The sequence below is a fragment of the Alosa sapidissima genome, chromosome 3 (genome assembly GCF_018492685.1).
Source record: "Alosa sapidissima isolate fAloSap1 chromosome 3, fAloSap1.pri, whole genome shotgun sequence".
NCBI classification, from domain to species: domain Eukaryota; kingdom Metazoa; phylum Chordata; class Actinopteri; order Clupeiformes; family Clupeidae; genus Alosa; species Alosa sapidissima.
Window position 1 is genome coordinate 23755009 of NC_055959.1, and position 15914 is coordinate 23770922.

Here is a 15914-nt window from a genome sequence, read left to right on the forward strand (position 1 = left end):
GGCTCCTTTGAACTGCACTAATACCAGTGTCGCAAGAGTGAATGGGAGCGGTAATGGAGAAGACCAGGCGTCTGGGAAACACATGCATCAAGGTGCCCCGAGGGAGGCGGCCATGACACCACGAACAGAGACACACTGAGGGCGAGAGACAGTACAAGAGGAGGGAAAAACTCAAAAACAGAGTCAGACAAAAATGAGTGTGTGTGAGTGTTGGGGGGGGGGGCAGAAAACAACAAGACAAGAGTGAGCGAGAAACGAGTATGAGTGAATGGCACATGCTGTATATGTGTTGACAGGGAGAGCACGATCATCTGTAATGTGACATGTCTCCCTCATTAACTTGTTACTTTTCCTGCCTGGCTGCTGGAGCCTTGAACATATATGTCTCCTCAGAGCTCAGCAACTGCTGCGGAAACAGGCGCACATCTGTTAATATTTCCACGTGCTGGGAAAATGTGGGGCTGCCAGCGGGATAAGAGGGGATGAGGGTTTACCCGCTCACTCGGATGACTGAGAGGGAGCGGCGCACAGAGAAGTCTGCGGTCGGCGAGGAAACACATGGAAGCAGTGCTCACACTGATTTCCTGTCCTGTGACACATAGGGGGCCTATCCACAACTTTTTTTAGAGGTTATGCAAGATAAGAAAAATATGAATAAAGTAAAATCCTTTTTTCAAGATATAGTGTTACAATTAAAATGCACAACACAAGTGCAATGTGTGAAGTAAGTACTATATTTATTTTTAAAGTGCTCAATAGCATTCATGAGAATGAAGGGATTTATGTTCACAGTTTCAAACCATGAAGTGACTGCGTGACGTGAGCAGCAGTAAAGGGACATTTAAAGTGAAGGAACGAGGCCCAAACGCTGCCTTTCACACTTTATCTACAATTTTATTTGCTTGGGTCTGTCGCTAATTGCTCTATTTAGAACCAGCTTGGCAGACTCTATCCAGACTCCAAAATGCATGCCCTGAAACGCAGAAACAAACAGTCCCCGGTGATGCCTAAAACACATGCATGGTGGATGTGCGTTCTGTCTGCCATTCCCACTGACAGATTGCTTCTGCTCCAGGCCCTCAGATGGTCTGACCATGTGTCAGCCATTACGGCAAATTACAAGTCTCCTCCACCAAAGGAGAATGTTCCACCCTCATTTTGTCATTTCCATGCCCAAAAGAAGCTCTCAGTCATTTGCAATACCCGCAAAGGATGCCCACCAGCTATGTCTCCGCCAAAGGATTTCTGAAACCACAATCTTTCGAAAACGGCACAACAGAGTCCCTTTGTACTTACAATGGCGGTAAGATATGTAACCACTAAGCTATGTGTAACTTGAGGGCCACCGAGTGTGTGAATACCACTGAGGAACTGGACACTATTGAAAACTGTATGCAGCTCACTTAAACTGCTTGTATATGTATATCACAGAGTGTATGTATGCACGTGTGTGTGTGTGTGTGTCTGTGCGTATGCGTGTGTGTGTGTGTGTGTGTGTGTGTGAGAGAGAGAGAGAGACAGAAAGAGGGAGATAGAGAGAGAGAGTGAGTGTGTTGTGTATGATGCGGATGGCCTTGTGAAAAACTACGCACAGGCAAAAAAAACACACAGACACCAGCTTTGGAACTGAAAATAGCGCGATCCCTCAAAAGCTACAAAGGATGCATCCAAAGCTGGATTCGCACACCAAAGCAGCATGAAATGCTTCTGTGCCGCAGGGCAGGGAGTTCCTGCAGTAACCGCTGGCTCACCTGGCCACGGGGTTAGGGCCACTGTCAGAGGGGATCAGAGGATATGAGGGAGAACAAAGCCGGAAATAGACCAGATCAGCTGCAGCCCAGTCCAGCTCCTAACCCTTTGACACCTTTCATCTGCAAACCACATGAAAAAGGCATACACAAAGGGTTAAACTCGATCGGGAGATCATGACTGACAGGCCCCACTGTAGAAGTTTTGACTTTGACTTGACTTGACTATGCATGTTGCAATGGATTGATCGATTTAGTTGGCTCATCGGTGAACATAATGACACTTAAGCTATGCTTTGTTCTGCCATAGTTAGTCAGTCTGCGAATCACACTAAGAGACAATTTAGGACATGTGCAATATCAAAATGGTGGACATTAATTCATTGTTGGTTTGAAACTTTCACCAGCAGTGCTGTGTAGCAATTCTATATGGATATAATTTTCAATCACCTGAAAGGCTGTTTAGTTCTGCCGCATAAGACTATTTCCTTCCTGGCTCATGCTCAGTTAAGAAATGTTCCGGGTGTCCATCAGAGAAGCTCAGACCTGTCAGTTGAGACACGGCTATTATCTCTCTCTCTCTCTCTCTCTCTCTCTCTCTCTCTCTCTCTCACACACACACACACACACAAAACAGAACAGGTACAGGCTTATATGTATACATCTTAATGTTACATTATGCAGGATTCCAGAGAAGGAAATAGAAGAACCAGTTTTGTTTAACAACAGATGCAGCTGCAACTGAAAATATTCCTCTACGCATCTGTGTCCACAGCTCACACAACACAAGTCCTGGCAGGGCGGGGTTGGGCAGTAGTAACACAGTATGTTTTATCAGATGGGCATTTGGAAAAGAAAAGGGCCATGTGCCCGGGACATGTTGGTACAAGGGGGGGATTTGTTGTAGCCAGTGGATTGTTTGCAGAGCAGGATAAATAAAAGAATGGCCCTGAATGACAGTTATGTCATTGGAGCAGCCACAGGAAGGATTAAGGTGCACCGCAGCCTCCGTTTAATGTTAAACACATAGATAGTAGGGTGTGGATATAGTAACTGTGTGTGTGTGTGTGTGTGTGTGTGTGTGTGTGTGTGTGTGTGTGTGTGTGTGTGTGAGAATGTGTGTGTGTGTGTGTGTGTGTGTGTGTGTGTGTGTGTGTGTGTGTGTGTGAGAGCGTATCAAAACAAGAAAGAACAAGAACAAGACAGGTGGGACTGACAGTCAATATGACTTTGGTATATAGTTTCATGCCTTGCAGCTCACTTGTAGGATTAACAGGGACTTGTGGCTGCAGAGTTGACAGGCTGGAGAAAAAGTTGTCTTGCTGATGTCAAATAGGCAAATGCCTTGTGCTTGAGTGTTTTGCGTGTATGTGTGTGTGTGTGTGTGTGTGTGTGTGTGTGTGTGTGTGTGTGCGTGCGTGCGTGCGTGCGTGCGTGCGTACGTGTGTGCATTGAGCCCTAGTGTGCATTCATATGCTGCTTTGGTTAAAAGTGCATGAGAGTCTCTCTCTTGGGAGTGGTCCTTTTCATTCATGATTTTTTTCTCAACTCTTTAACTCTATTGCCATGACGTCAACACAATAACCACATATAACCACAGCCTTTATATGTCACTGCCCATGGCCATACAAACACTCCCTTTTCTCTCATAATGTAAATCACTACAGATGCCCACAGAAGAAAACATGACACAAATGCAGATACAAAATCAACAGAGATTTTAATTTCTCATACAGGATAATGTGAATAAAATACTCACATAATATCCTGAAGTGATAGTGTGATAGAATAACATAATTAAGATTATAACATGGGGTGAGCACAAATTACACCGATTTAAGCATTAGGCATGTTTTACACACATCTAGGTGTCTATCTGTACCTATGGGGTGTAATTGATTAATGAATGACTGTCACAGGAGTGTATTACAGAAGGATCCAAAGGACTTGGCATTCTTCTTGCCTCAGGCATCCCTGCATCAACAAAGACAACTCTAATACCCTCTCAGGTCTAAAACACACACACACACACACGCACGCACAAGCACGCAACACTCTTACCTCATGATTGAGTCCAACCTACTTGAATATCACATGGCTTGTAAGTGCAGGTCTCCCTCCACAGAAGATTCAGGAAAGGCGCTGAGAGTTGGAAGCCTGTAGGCATGATGTGGGGAGCAAAAACATAAACCTTGAGTATTAAAGCCATCAGTCAGGAGCGGTGCCAAGACCCCATAATTTCCCAGGGATTCAGAGAGGCACACCAGTGTGTGCATACCAGCACGTTACGTTATTTGAAAACAATGTGTTTGCTTGCTCAAATGTGTGCCTGCAATGTATTGTGTACAGAATATGTCAAGACGAAATGATGCGGGCATTTGATGACAGCTCCCATTGAAGCTCACTCTATAATCTAAACAAACCTGTATCCTTCCTCCAAGTTTGTTTGGCTGCATGGTTTAGAAAAATGGAGGACAATTTGATTCAGACAGGATCAGAATAAGGAAAGAACCCTGTCAAGCAGTGCCACTGATTCCCTTCAATACTTTTTCAAAGGTATACTATTTAAACTATAATTCTAATACTTCATCATTTATTATGTGCATCTATTTGTTCAGTATGCAGCACAGTAAATCAAAGTTAATCCATTAGGCTACTTTCCATTTTGCATACATTCAACCAATTAAAGCTTGACTGCAATATTGTAAAACAATTGACTTGTTTTAAAAATGTATGGAAAGAGTGAAATCACACATTAGTTTAGACGGGTCCTCACATGTTTCTGTTGAAAAATGAGTTACATCTTGAGCACGCACGTTATTATGAACGCATTTAAAGATATTTTTTTGTTTGTTTTTTTTCTTCACAAATGTTGCCAGTCGCCGGCATTCAAAAAACGGAATATGCGGTTATATTTCACAACTTTTGCGAAGTACTCTGACTGGGAAAGGCTGGCAAGCAAGCCGCAGACAGATCAGGAGATTCACTTCCCTGTTAGGCCAGCAATACACACTGGAGAGATGTAAATAAAACAGATCAACTTAACATTACTATAGGCTACTCAGATTATTTGTTGACATCAAACCAAGTAACGGAAGTTTACCTGACTGCTTCCTTCTTCCGTTTTCCGGTTTCAGGGGTGTTGCTAGAAAATTTGGGCTTTATGATTTTGGGCCCCCTGTCAATGCTGGGCCCTTAGAGTCGTCCTACACCCCCCCCCCCCCCCCCCCCCCCAATCTTCTTAATATTCATCTTCTTGATGTAGGCTATGAGACACTGTCGCTAACTACACTGCTCAAAAAAATTAAAGGACACTTTGAAAACACATCAGATCTCAATGGGGGAAAAACTCATGCTGGATATCTATACTGATTATGTGTACTGGGTAAAGGATGCTACATTATTTTTTGGTAATGAAAATGATCAACCTACAGAAGGCTGAATTCAAAGACCCCCACGAAAATCAATGAAAAAAGTGAAAAAAATTATGCCACAGGCTAGTCCATTTTGCCTAAATTTCATTGCAGCAACTCAAAATGGTACTCAGTAGTTCGTATGGACCCCACATGGTTGACAATGAGGGTCTGCTCCCAGATGTGGACACGGCCATCATTAAGCTCCTTGACAGTGGAGCTGTGGTGCAACCTGCCGGTGTTGGATGGACCAAAACACAATATCCAAGAGGTGTATTACTGGATTTAAGTCAGGGGAATGTGGGGGACAGTCAATGCTATCAATTCCTTCATCCTCCAGGAACTGCCTGCACACTCTCGCCACATGTGGCCGGCCATTGTTGTGCACCAGGGGGAACCCAGGGGCCTCTGCACCAGTACAGGGTCAGACAATGGGTCTGAAGATTCATCCCGATACCTAAGAGCAGTGAGGGAGCCATTGTCTTTCCCATAGAGCTCTGTGCGTCCCTCCAAGGGTATGCCTCCTCAGACCATCACTGACCCACCACCAAATTGGTCATGCTGAATGATGTTGCAGGCAGCAAAATGTTCTCCACAACATCTCCAGACCCTTTCACATCTGTCACATGTGCTCAGGGTGAACCTGCTCTCATCTGTGAAAAGCATAGGGCGCTAATGGCGGACCTGCCAATTTTGTATTCTATGGCAAATGGCAATTGAGCTCCACAGTGCTGGGCAGTGAGCACAGGCCCCTCTAGAGGCCATCGGGCCCTCAGGCCGCCCTCATGAAGTCTGTTTCTGACAGTGTGGTCAGAGATATTCACACCAGTGGCCTGCTGGAGGTCATTTTGTAGGGCTCTGGCAGGGCTCCTACTGTTCCTCCTTGCACAAAGGAGCAGATTATGGTCCTGCTGCTGGGTACAGGATCTTCTACCACACTGCCCAGCTCTCTTAGAGCAACTGCCTAAGGAATCTCCAGGAATCTCCTTTTGAGACTGTGCTGGCAATGGAACGTATTGGTGTGCCATTCTGGAGGAGTTGGACTACCTGTGCAACCTTTGTAGGCTCCAGGTACTGGCTTATGCTACCAGTAGTGACACTGACCCTACCCAAATGCGAAACTTGTGAAAAATCACTCAAGAAGGATAAAGATGAAAAAATTATCAGTTGCCACCACCTGTAAAACCATTCCTGTTTTGGGGGTCGTCTCATAGTTGCCCCTCGCACCTGTTGTTAACTTTGATGACACCAAAGCAGGTGAAACTGATTCACAACAACCTCTGTTATGTAACTGGCCAGACCAATTACAAGTTTGATAGACTTGATGCTATACTCCTATGAAAAAGTATTCCCTAATTTATTTTGAGCAGTGTATATAGGCCTACCATTCATTAGCTTAACTCAAGGGGAGACGGGGAGGGAGCCTTGATTAACTTGCGGGCTCGGGGCTCTACGCAACTTGCGTAGTGCGTGTATAGGGTGATCCGGCCCTGGGGCAGAGAACTGGACAAAGATGGACCCTGGACCCTAGGTATAGAGCCATGCAGGCTGTAAAAGTAACTCTGACTGCTCTGGAGAGTTTGTAATAGCAGTCATGTTGTCAGCTGAGAGTGGACATAGTCCATGTACACTTTTAAGAAAAACTTAGTTGATAATCCAAAGTCAACCATAATTCTATGACATTCATTTTATTACATTTTATATATTGCTTTATTTTATTGTGACATAGTATTATTTTGCACTGAATCATTACTTCATATTATTTGGTGCAAACTCTTTGTGTACATGCCAGATAGACCTTGTTAATTCTGATGTTTCAGCCTCTTTCCTCTTTGGTTCAATTATGACTTACAACACAAGTTATATTATATTTCAATTTGGCAGTGCAGGCAAAGGTATTTTTTCGATTTCACATTTGGAAGCTCATGGGTTAGCCTACTAAGACTAAAAAAGAAAACATTTCCTTTCCAAAATGCAGAATGCATGTACCTTTATCCCTCATGTTTATTACTTTCATTACTTGATACTACATTCGTAGACCCATAATCCAAACTGCACAGTCTGTTCACATGTGAACTTGGTCTGCAGGCAACATTATTCACAGAGCACATCTGGGAGCGATCCCCCATAGCCCTGTCCCCGGCCTACATGGCAATCTGAAACATTGCAGTAGCCTATGAGTCATCAATGCTCATTTTCAATTTTATTTATATTTCTATGAATGAACCAGACTCAACCATTTCCCATAAGCCATAAACATCTGGCTAGCAAACTACAGTGGGGGTAGGGGAGAATGTGCAAGTGGAAGAAATGGCAAAAAAGCACACTGGTCTCCACTCTTTGGACATGTGAATGGATGGCGTCTCATTGAAACATCTCCGCCTCATTATGGCAGAAAAAAAAATACTCAAGAACAAGTACACTATGTTATTCTAGATAAGATTAGATGGATAGTTGAATGGATATAAAAAGAAGTAGGCCTATGAGTGAGCGAGTACGACACCAATGAATGCTAAAGTTAAGCTAACAAAGTCTTGGCACCTGTGGATGTAGGCTATTGTAATGACAATTAGCCTATGAACCTTGTGTTTCTATTTTGGTCTTCGCGCTATGGGTATGTATGATTACCATGCCATCTCTGATTGAACTCGTTCCTTTAGGCTACATTCTGCAGTAAGACAGAACTGCAGATCCCCCCTCCCTTAAAACCATAATTATCCAAAGCAAGATTTCTGAATTAGCAAAGTAGCTTAAATAATGCAAGCTGTATCTGACGGATTTGTTTCTTTCTTGTTGCGTTTGCCCAGACAATTCAGTTGCAGGTGGTCCATATTACCGTCACCCTGTAGCATACAGTCTACCAATCTTGTACACCTGGCGAAGTTTAACCCATGTAGGCCTAGCTTGCCCACAGCCTCTTTACAATTAAAAAGGCTTGAAAGTCTGTGGCAGAAAGCAATGTTTCTGCTAAGCTGAAAACAATGTTTTTACGCTTTGGAAATATAGATCGATTTCTTGACCTTCATTTGACAACCGGTCTGACAGACTGGGATATTAATGAAGAAATCAATCTTACCACAACCACAGATCAGTATCATCAAGGTAGGAAAATGGTAACTTAGGTGTAACATGCAATGGTTTTCACTCTTGAAATGAATAAGAAATGTATATTCTTAGATGGTCAACGCAATGAGTATCTGATTCAGTGGCACTATGCAAGAATGTCACGGAGAACGTCAACAACTGAAATTCCATGTCAGTATTCAAAGCAATCAGATGGTAAGTTGATTGACTACTTTGGAGGATGTGTAGCCTAATTTATCGCCTACCCTTTCAACTGCAGAAAACATGTGCGTTCCTAAAAGGCATTTTGGGTGGCAGAGAAAACAACATTGAGCTAAAGGTAACAAAAGCAAACAAACAAGTTTAAAGTTGACCATTTGAAGAGCAAATACGCTCAAGTAAATTTTAATGTATCTGCGTTGGTTTTAAACGTTTCAACCGATGTCCTCTAGGGACAGATTGAAAGGGTCCATAGGTTAGCCAGCCCTCCATTTTACAGGATTATCACACTGGGCTTTCCTCAGTAAAACACTGGGCTTTCCTCAGTTTTAATTTATATTTTTTGTTGGCAGAAAATGACATTGAGCCAAATCTGTGGCTTATTGTAAACCCCAACTTGGTATGCCCCATGCATCCAAGCAGGCTAACTCCCACTAAGGCTTATGTGGGCACACCAAACATAGATCACCAATTCATCAACACTCACCTGCCATATGAGCCCCTGACTCCTGTCTCACCTGAGGTTCTGGACAAGTCTCCAAGCGACACTTTCTTCACAAGTAAACACATGGTAAATTTATAATTAGAGTTCAATAGTGCAATTTTGCTTGTTTTTGTGTTTACTAATACTTGACAGGTTAGTGTGATCCATCATATTGAAATTCAGGGGTTTGGACTCTTCTAAATACTACAAGGCTTGTTTCTATGATAAATGGGTGCTACTGCATCACAAACGGAGAGTTAAAACTGCCCTCAGGTGTCTGACGATGAGTCCTCTGCAGAGCTGGAGATCTGCCGGAAGATGAAGGTCACACGGCAGTCCCGTGTGCCAAAGGAGGGTGAGCGGGCGCGTCGGACAGGCCAGACTAGGGGCCGGGGCCGAGGCAGACCGCCACGGCGTGTGCATAAAGACAGTGACAGTTTTGCTTTCAGATCCTGGGCCTGGCCTCGACCTCCAGTCAATTACTGCCTTCTCATCGCCATGGCCCTCGGCAGCTGTCGCACAGGAAGTCTAAATGTACAGCAAATCTATAGCTTCACCAGGTGACTAGCACAAGTTGTTTCATTCACAAGATTCACTGGTCCCTACTAAAAAATCACTTGAGGCTTAATTAAGCAATCATAATAAGGCATATGGCAATTTCTGAAATCAGTGACTGAATACCATGCTATTTTCTCCATGCAATAACTTGGAAGTTTGATTTCTCATTATGCTCCAGGGAGCACTTCCCCTTCTTTCAGACTGCTCCTGACGGCTGGAAGAACACTATCCGTCACAACCTGTGCTTCAGCACCAGCTTCAAAAAGACTCCACAGCAGGTGTCCAGTGGAGGCGAGCGCAAGTCCTGTCTCTGGCACCTGACTTCAGATGGACGGATGCGCCATCGCAGTGAGATCCAAATGCTCTCGGATGATGCCATCAAACAGCTGACGAGAAGCATGAAATACCCTGGTGTGTGTGTGTGTGTGTGTGAGGTGCATTGTGACTGAAAATGCAAGAACATCTAAAACATGCCTATTTTTTTTGTCTGTCTAGATCTGATCCAGGAACTGCTGGACCTCTGATCAACTTCACAAACATTTCAGGAATAAATGTGCTTCAAATGTGAATCAAATCTTTATTTGTCTCTGCTCTTTTCTGTTTTCTAATTTAAATGTGTTTCTCTGTCTTTATAGTTGTGAACAGAATAATATACAGATTAAGTTTGAAATGCATGTATGAAAACTATATAAATAAATTATGAGCCACAATTTCACATGTCAAAAGCATGAATTTATCAAAAGGCATTCAAGTGACTTGAATGGTCATACACTGGTATTGTCACTGAAAGTAGCAGGAGTTACTACTCGCACATCTACACTTCATGAAAAATTATGTCTAAATCTGCTTTGCTTACTGACCCACAGCACACTACACGTTAACAAACCCAAAACTGAACGACCTCACTCTGAACAAATACCATGTAGTATTTTCAGTTCTTAGGACCTTATCTTTATCAGTAGACAAGTGTCAAACATGACCATGATCAGGCTGATCACGTTTGTTTATAAGACTTTATAACTACATGAGTAATCATTTGGGAATGGGCATGGGAAACACAAAGACTGTTGAATTGTGCACATCTCATCAAATTATTGATTTACATGAATAATTACTAAATGTTTTTAATCTTCCTGCTGGATCAATTGTATGTGATGCTTATCCTGTTCCACTGTCCTGGTTCATATTTCAATCTTTTTTTTGATATAGATAGATAGATAGATAGATATATATATATATTTTATTGATCCCCAGGGGAAATTCAAGTGCTTCAAATTCAATTTGCTTGATGAAAGCTGAGAGGAAGAAACTGTAAAACTCTTTCCAGCTCTGGTGTCTTGCTTTATGACCTTGACTCAATGTAGCTTTCAAGATGGACAGTGCTGAAAAATCAATGGGAATAGCATGAAGAATTGAATGGGCATTATGTTTATGTGATTCATTTTACAGCTTAAATGAAAGCGTTTTTTTTTTTTTGTCCACATCTCAAAGGCGAAAGCGAATATATATATATATATATATATATATATATATATATATATATATATATATATTAACAAAAGAGAGCATGGACATCTGTGGTTTGATAACTTTGAAGCCTTGAGCAGTGAAGTTACAAAAGGTTTTTGTCTCTGTGTGATCTTGTGATGTGGAACTAAAGTGTGAGGACAGCCATCGCAAATGAGAAACTTAGAGGGACTTAAACATTTAAGCACTAGCCATCAAGATTGGTGGTGGTGAATCTGCCCACTACATCCGCTTGCTTTTGTAGGCAGTCTAAGAGTTGGATTTCTGGTCTGAAGATGTAGGTTCACACGTGTCATTGGCAGTGCATATTCCCAGATGCTTGCATTGCTGACGTGCATACTGGATTTGAGTCACTGAAAAACCCCTGCGCATTGAATGTCTCGGTGCACCTCATTTCAAACTGTTTCTCAAGGGCAATACATTACTGGATTCATTTTACCTGAATCCTGAGACGGCCTTAACAAGCAGTGACTTTCTAGGCTTTCTGCTGTAAAGAAATCACATTCTGTCTCAGTTTATATGAACTGTTTACTGTTCCATTCATCAAGTAGGCAGAGACAGATGTTTGGCTTCAGTAAAAAGGTACTTTGTGTCGGCTCTACTCCACACATGGACCACAGACTCCAAACACAACATCCACACAATGGGGCCATGGTGTGTGTGTGGTGTGTCCGTGTGCGTGAGATATGAGTAATAGATAGATGGAAGGGATGTATGTGATGTGAAATGTCACACAAATTTGACTAAGCTTTGTTCTGTAGCTAGGGGTTCAACTGAGGTATCTTTCCAAAAGGCATCAATCCCAGAGCAAAGGCAAATTGGTGGCATCAATAAAGCAAGATCTTAAAGGAATTAGCAGGCTTCAGAAAGCTGAGCTAAGCTATTAAGACAACAATGTCATCTAATTTATTAATTTATTAAAGCCATTTTTCTATTAAAAGGAAAACTTGTGAGGAGTCTTTGGTGAAAGTGATTAGTAATTATTACTCTTTACTCACTCATTTTGTTTACTACTCCGCATCACACAAGTAATTCATTTTTTAATCAGGCCTGTTCCTTTTGGTTTCCTGTGCTAAAATAGTGATCAATATGTGTTTTGTAGCATATAACAATGGTGCATAATATAAGACTAACATAATAGAGTAGGAGTGTAGGGTAGAGTCTATTCTTATTCACATACATCCGATACATCTAGCCAGCAGCAGAAGTGAGTTAAATCCCTGTTATTTTGATGATTGCACATCAACTAAACTCAGAATTCAGTCCACACAGCTCTTATTAATGAGGTGCAGATCAGCTTGATGACAGCAATAGTACAAATATACAGTGATACAATCAACATTCAATGCTGCAATGCTGTTCCCTCCAATCAGAAACAAACTGAAGTCTGTGCATCTGTTGCACAGTGCCAAGAATTAGCACAAGTCTCATATCTCAATGGTGTCTGTAATGGTGAAGTGTTGGATGGGAGTAAAATGTTTGTGGTCAATAGCGCCACCAATAGGTAGAAACAAGTTTTTCACATGTCTTACAACATTCAACTCCAAATGTTGCTTTTTAAGTGCTTGTGAAACAGTAGTGATGGGACTAACAATTTGACCACATGTTAAAGAGAATTTTTAAAGATTTACTCTGTCTAAACGTTATCAATACAAAGGTAACTCAACAAGAACTGTGGTCATACATTCCAAAGTACAACCCCAACACAAACCAGATTAAATATGACCCTTTATCAGATAGTGCCTTGATTTAAAGGAAAAAACACGAAACGCTGCAAATAATCAATCTACCACCAGTTTAAACTACACTGGACATTCCAAAACATTTGGAACAAAAATCATGACTACATGGCATGTATGCATAAGATAATTTTCTCCAAAGAAGGAATATTCTTCAAAATGTACTTTTTACTTGTGATTCAGTGTTTTATTGCAATACAAATACTGTGAATACAGGAAATGGGTATTTTCATGAAATAAAACAAAAGGGGAAATCATACATTTTTCACAGGCATTACTGGTATCAAACTTCTGTCTACTTTGATTTAGGCATGAATTATATCCATATATGTTCAGCTTACACTTAATTAATAAAGTGGTTCTTATACGTTTTGTTTATTTATGCTTGTATATTTATGGTAATTGTTTATTTTCATTATTGATCACTGATATTGCATTGACATTATTGTTATTATTGCTATTTTCCTTAATGTAGTCTTATCACCTTTTAAAAACAGTTTACTGTTAATTTTTAACTATTGCATTGTTTTATTTTGTAAGTCGCTTTAGACAAAAGCATCTGCTAAATTCCATAATCATAACTGTATCTAAACCTTCCAGTAACCTATGATACGATGCAATATTATGTAGTGTCCAACATTTTTAATAAATCTTGAATGTGCAATAGAAATCTAAATAATTTTCACCACATCTTCAATTTGTGCGGGTTGACTGTTAAAGCCAGGTGTTTTTGGAGCATGGTGGCCCTGGCTGGACAGTGAGACCACAGGCACATCTGTGTCCTGACCTTCCCGTTCTGGGCTTTAGAACAGCACACGTCATCAACAGGCCCCACTGCGCACCATGACTGCCCACCTCCATTACATTCCTACCGTGCGTTCACCACCTTCTCACACAGCTCGCCTTACTGACCGCCCTTATCTGAAAATGAGAGTAGGTGTATTGACAGCCACAGTTTTCTGAGTATCAAAACTATTATTTGCAGTTAATTTGCAGTAAATGCAATATTTCACATTAAAAATACTGTACTGTACTTCAGAAACACTGCACTTATTTTTTTAAAGGGTTCTGCAGGGATGGATTACTGCATGGGCCTATCGGGCCCAGGCCCAGGGGCCCAAGGGGTCAGGGGGGCCTGAAGCCCAAGCCATTGCATGGAATCATTGCCTCAATATCAACACATCAGGATGTAGGCTATGAATCTGATTGAAATAAAGTATTGGCCATCCCCAAAATGCACCAGAATACAGGAAATCACACCAAACAAATACCCCCCCCCCCCCCCCCCCCCACACACACACACACACACACATATGCGACAATTAGTGGGGGGCCCTTAATGCATAAGTTCATAATCCGTCCATGGGGTTCTGGGATCACTACAAAGTGCAAGAACAATTATGCCAATCATTAATTTTCTTTCACGTTTTTATTGCTCTACAGTGATTGAAAATTGCCATCTATGAAATTAAACTATAACCTGAATGACCAAACTCTCACCTTTGGGGACGAATTGCAGCGAGCTGCTGAATATTCAAAAGCGCGACTGTCCATGCCTGGGTCCGTCGTTCACGAATTCATGACCCAGTCCATTTCCACACTTTCCACAACGAACCTACATGACATATTTCATGTTGGAATCATTATAAGCTGAGCTTCACATAAATATTAACTTAACCTGTAGTTTAGACCACACGGATACAAAGAGGCTTCATACCTTAAAGGCTCCCGTCCTTTCCTCTTTCTTGGAGACGCTATTCTCATGAATAGTTTCAGTGAACGTATTTGGACCTGCTAGAGAAGAGCTCGTGGCCACACTTTGTGCACACATACATACCTGAGGAAAAACCCACAAAGACGATGTAGAGCGACACAGAAATATTATAGGCTATAACTCTGCAGAACTGAAGTTCAGATCAAGGAAGCATTAACTACCAATACTTAGAATTCCAATAAAGGTATGCGCATATTCAAACAAGATAAAACTAGGTCGTGTCTAGAAACATTCATACGTAATTTTACGATTTCATCATCTTTAATAGCACACAACAGTTTATAGACCAACACTTTATAAAAAATGATTCAAGTTGAATATCAGGCTGAACAGGCTTGAGTTTATGGAAGGTTACGCAAACAGCTTCCATAACATATTCAACACCACCAAAATTCACTCAACTTCAGTTGTTCTCGTTGCATGGCTTGTGCTACTTACCACTTTCAAAGTGATCTTTAAAGACTTCACCTCCAGAAAATGTGCAAAAAGACATGCTTTCAGAGATTATTTTATCAAATTCCACCGTTAAAAGTTCAAGCAGAAGAGAGGAAGAACGACAACAGCCGTTTCGATAATCTCTCCGGTTTGGAATTTCACTCTGCGCGCATGACCACTATGGCTGTGGAGTTGCCCACGAGATGGCAGTGCTGGTATGTCAATGAGGACATGAACATTCAGTTTTGTCCACATTATTTGTCATTAATGACAAAAATGTCATCAATGACTTGCCCACAAACTGATTATAAATTGCTAAACTGCCACGAATAGCCCAACATATTGAAATAGACTATCTGAATAAGAAATAGCCAAATGTAGTGGAAGAAACTATTTTCTTTACATTACTTTTACATTAAGTTTACATTAATGGAATATCATATGAGACACACTTTGACCTGCAGTTTCAATGACAAATCTAAATGCTTAATTAACCAACTTAAAGGTAGAGTTTAATAAAGTAGTTTATTGAATTAATGCATCAATAATTAATTCATCCAAAAGGCATCTAGCCTTTTTCTCACTCTTTCACGCATGGTCCACTTGCAAGTCTAAAGTGCAAGATAATCCATGCCTAGGATATATTCTATCATTCAGGTCATCCCTGCGATGAGTGTTACTCCTGGCTGTACTGTAGGCCAAAATCAGCACTTCTGCTATAGCCTAAAGCGCAGCAGCAGAGATCTATTTCTGACAAAGAGCCTGTTTATGTACGTGGGTGATATGCAATGCGCCTCGGCGTAATGAATCAGTTAACTCCAGTGACGCTTAATTTGAATCTACAGGAGTCACATGTTGGTACAGGGATATCTGCAGTGCGATTTCAGCAGGTGTGGGACATTAAACTTTGCACTAGGAGATGATAAAAAAAATCATAGGCCTAAATGTAGTCCT

At 41.5% G+C, this 15914-nt stretch overlaps 2 protein-coding genes across 4 annotated transcripts; one reads left to right on the forward strand and one right to left on the reverse strand.

The window, feature by feature from the left end:
* The first annotated feature begins 8029 nt into the window (after positions 1 to 8029).
* Positions 8030 to 10063, forward strand: foxr1 (forkhead box R1). 3 transcript variants are annotated; one of them, XM_042085021.1, is made up of 6 exons: positions 8039 to 8263; positions 8339 to 8440; positions 8797 to 9014; positions 9201 to 9487; positions 9664 to 9896; positions 9981 to 10063. In XM_042085021.1, exons 1-6 carry the CDS (start codon positions 8143 to 8145, stop codon positions 10007 to 10009), a joined length of 990 nt encoding a protein of 329 aa, XP_041940955.1. In that variant the 5' UTR covers positions 8039 to 8142; the 3' UTR covers positions 10010 to 10063. The 3 variants fall into 3 exon arrangements, with proteins under 3 accessions (XP_041940958.1, XP_041940955.1, XP_041940957.1); XM_042085023.1 differs by having other exon boundaries at positions 8129 to 8263; positions 8323 to 8440; XM_042085024.1 differs by lacking the exon at positions 8339 to 8440 and having other exon boundaries at positions 8030 to 8263.
* A 2850-nt stretch (positions 10064 to 12913) lies between these two features.
* msrb1a (methionine sulfoxide reductase B1a) lies at positions 12914 to 15120 on the reverse strand. Its single transcript, XM_042085036.1, is given in 5 exon segments — positions 12914 to 13672; positions 14252 to 14366; positions 14469 to 14532; positions 14534 to 14588; positions 14964 to 15120. Coding segments are annotated over 5 exon segments (306 nt in total). The 5' UTR covers positions 15019 to 15120; the 3' UTR covers positions 12914 to 13655.
* Between the last annotated feature and the right edge of the window lie 794 nt (positions 15121 to 15914).

Coding starts and splice junctions, on each gene's coding strand:
- foxr1 (XM_042085021.1), top strand. CDS start 8,143: ATGTTTTTACGCTTTGGAAATATAGATCGATTTCTTGACCTTCATTTG. Junction 8,441..8,796: donor GTATTCAAAGCAATCAGATG/GTAAGTTGATTG, acceptor TTTTGTTGGCAG/AAAATGACATTGAGCCAAAT. Junction 9,015..9,200: donor TCTTCACAAGTAAACACATG/GTAAATTTATAA, acceptor AACTGCCCTCAG/GTGTCTGACGATGAGTCCTC.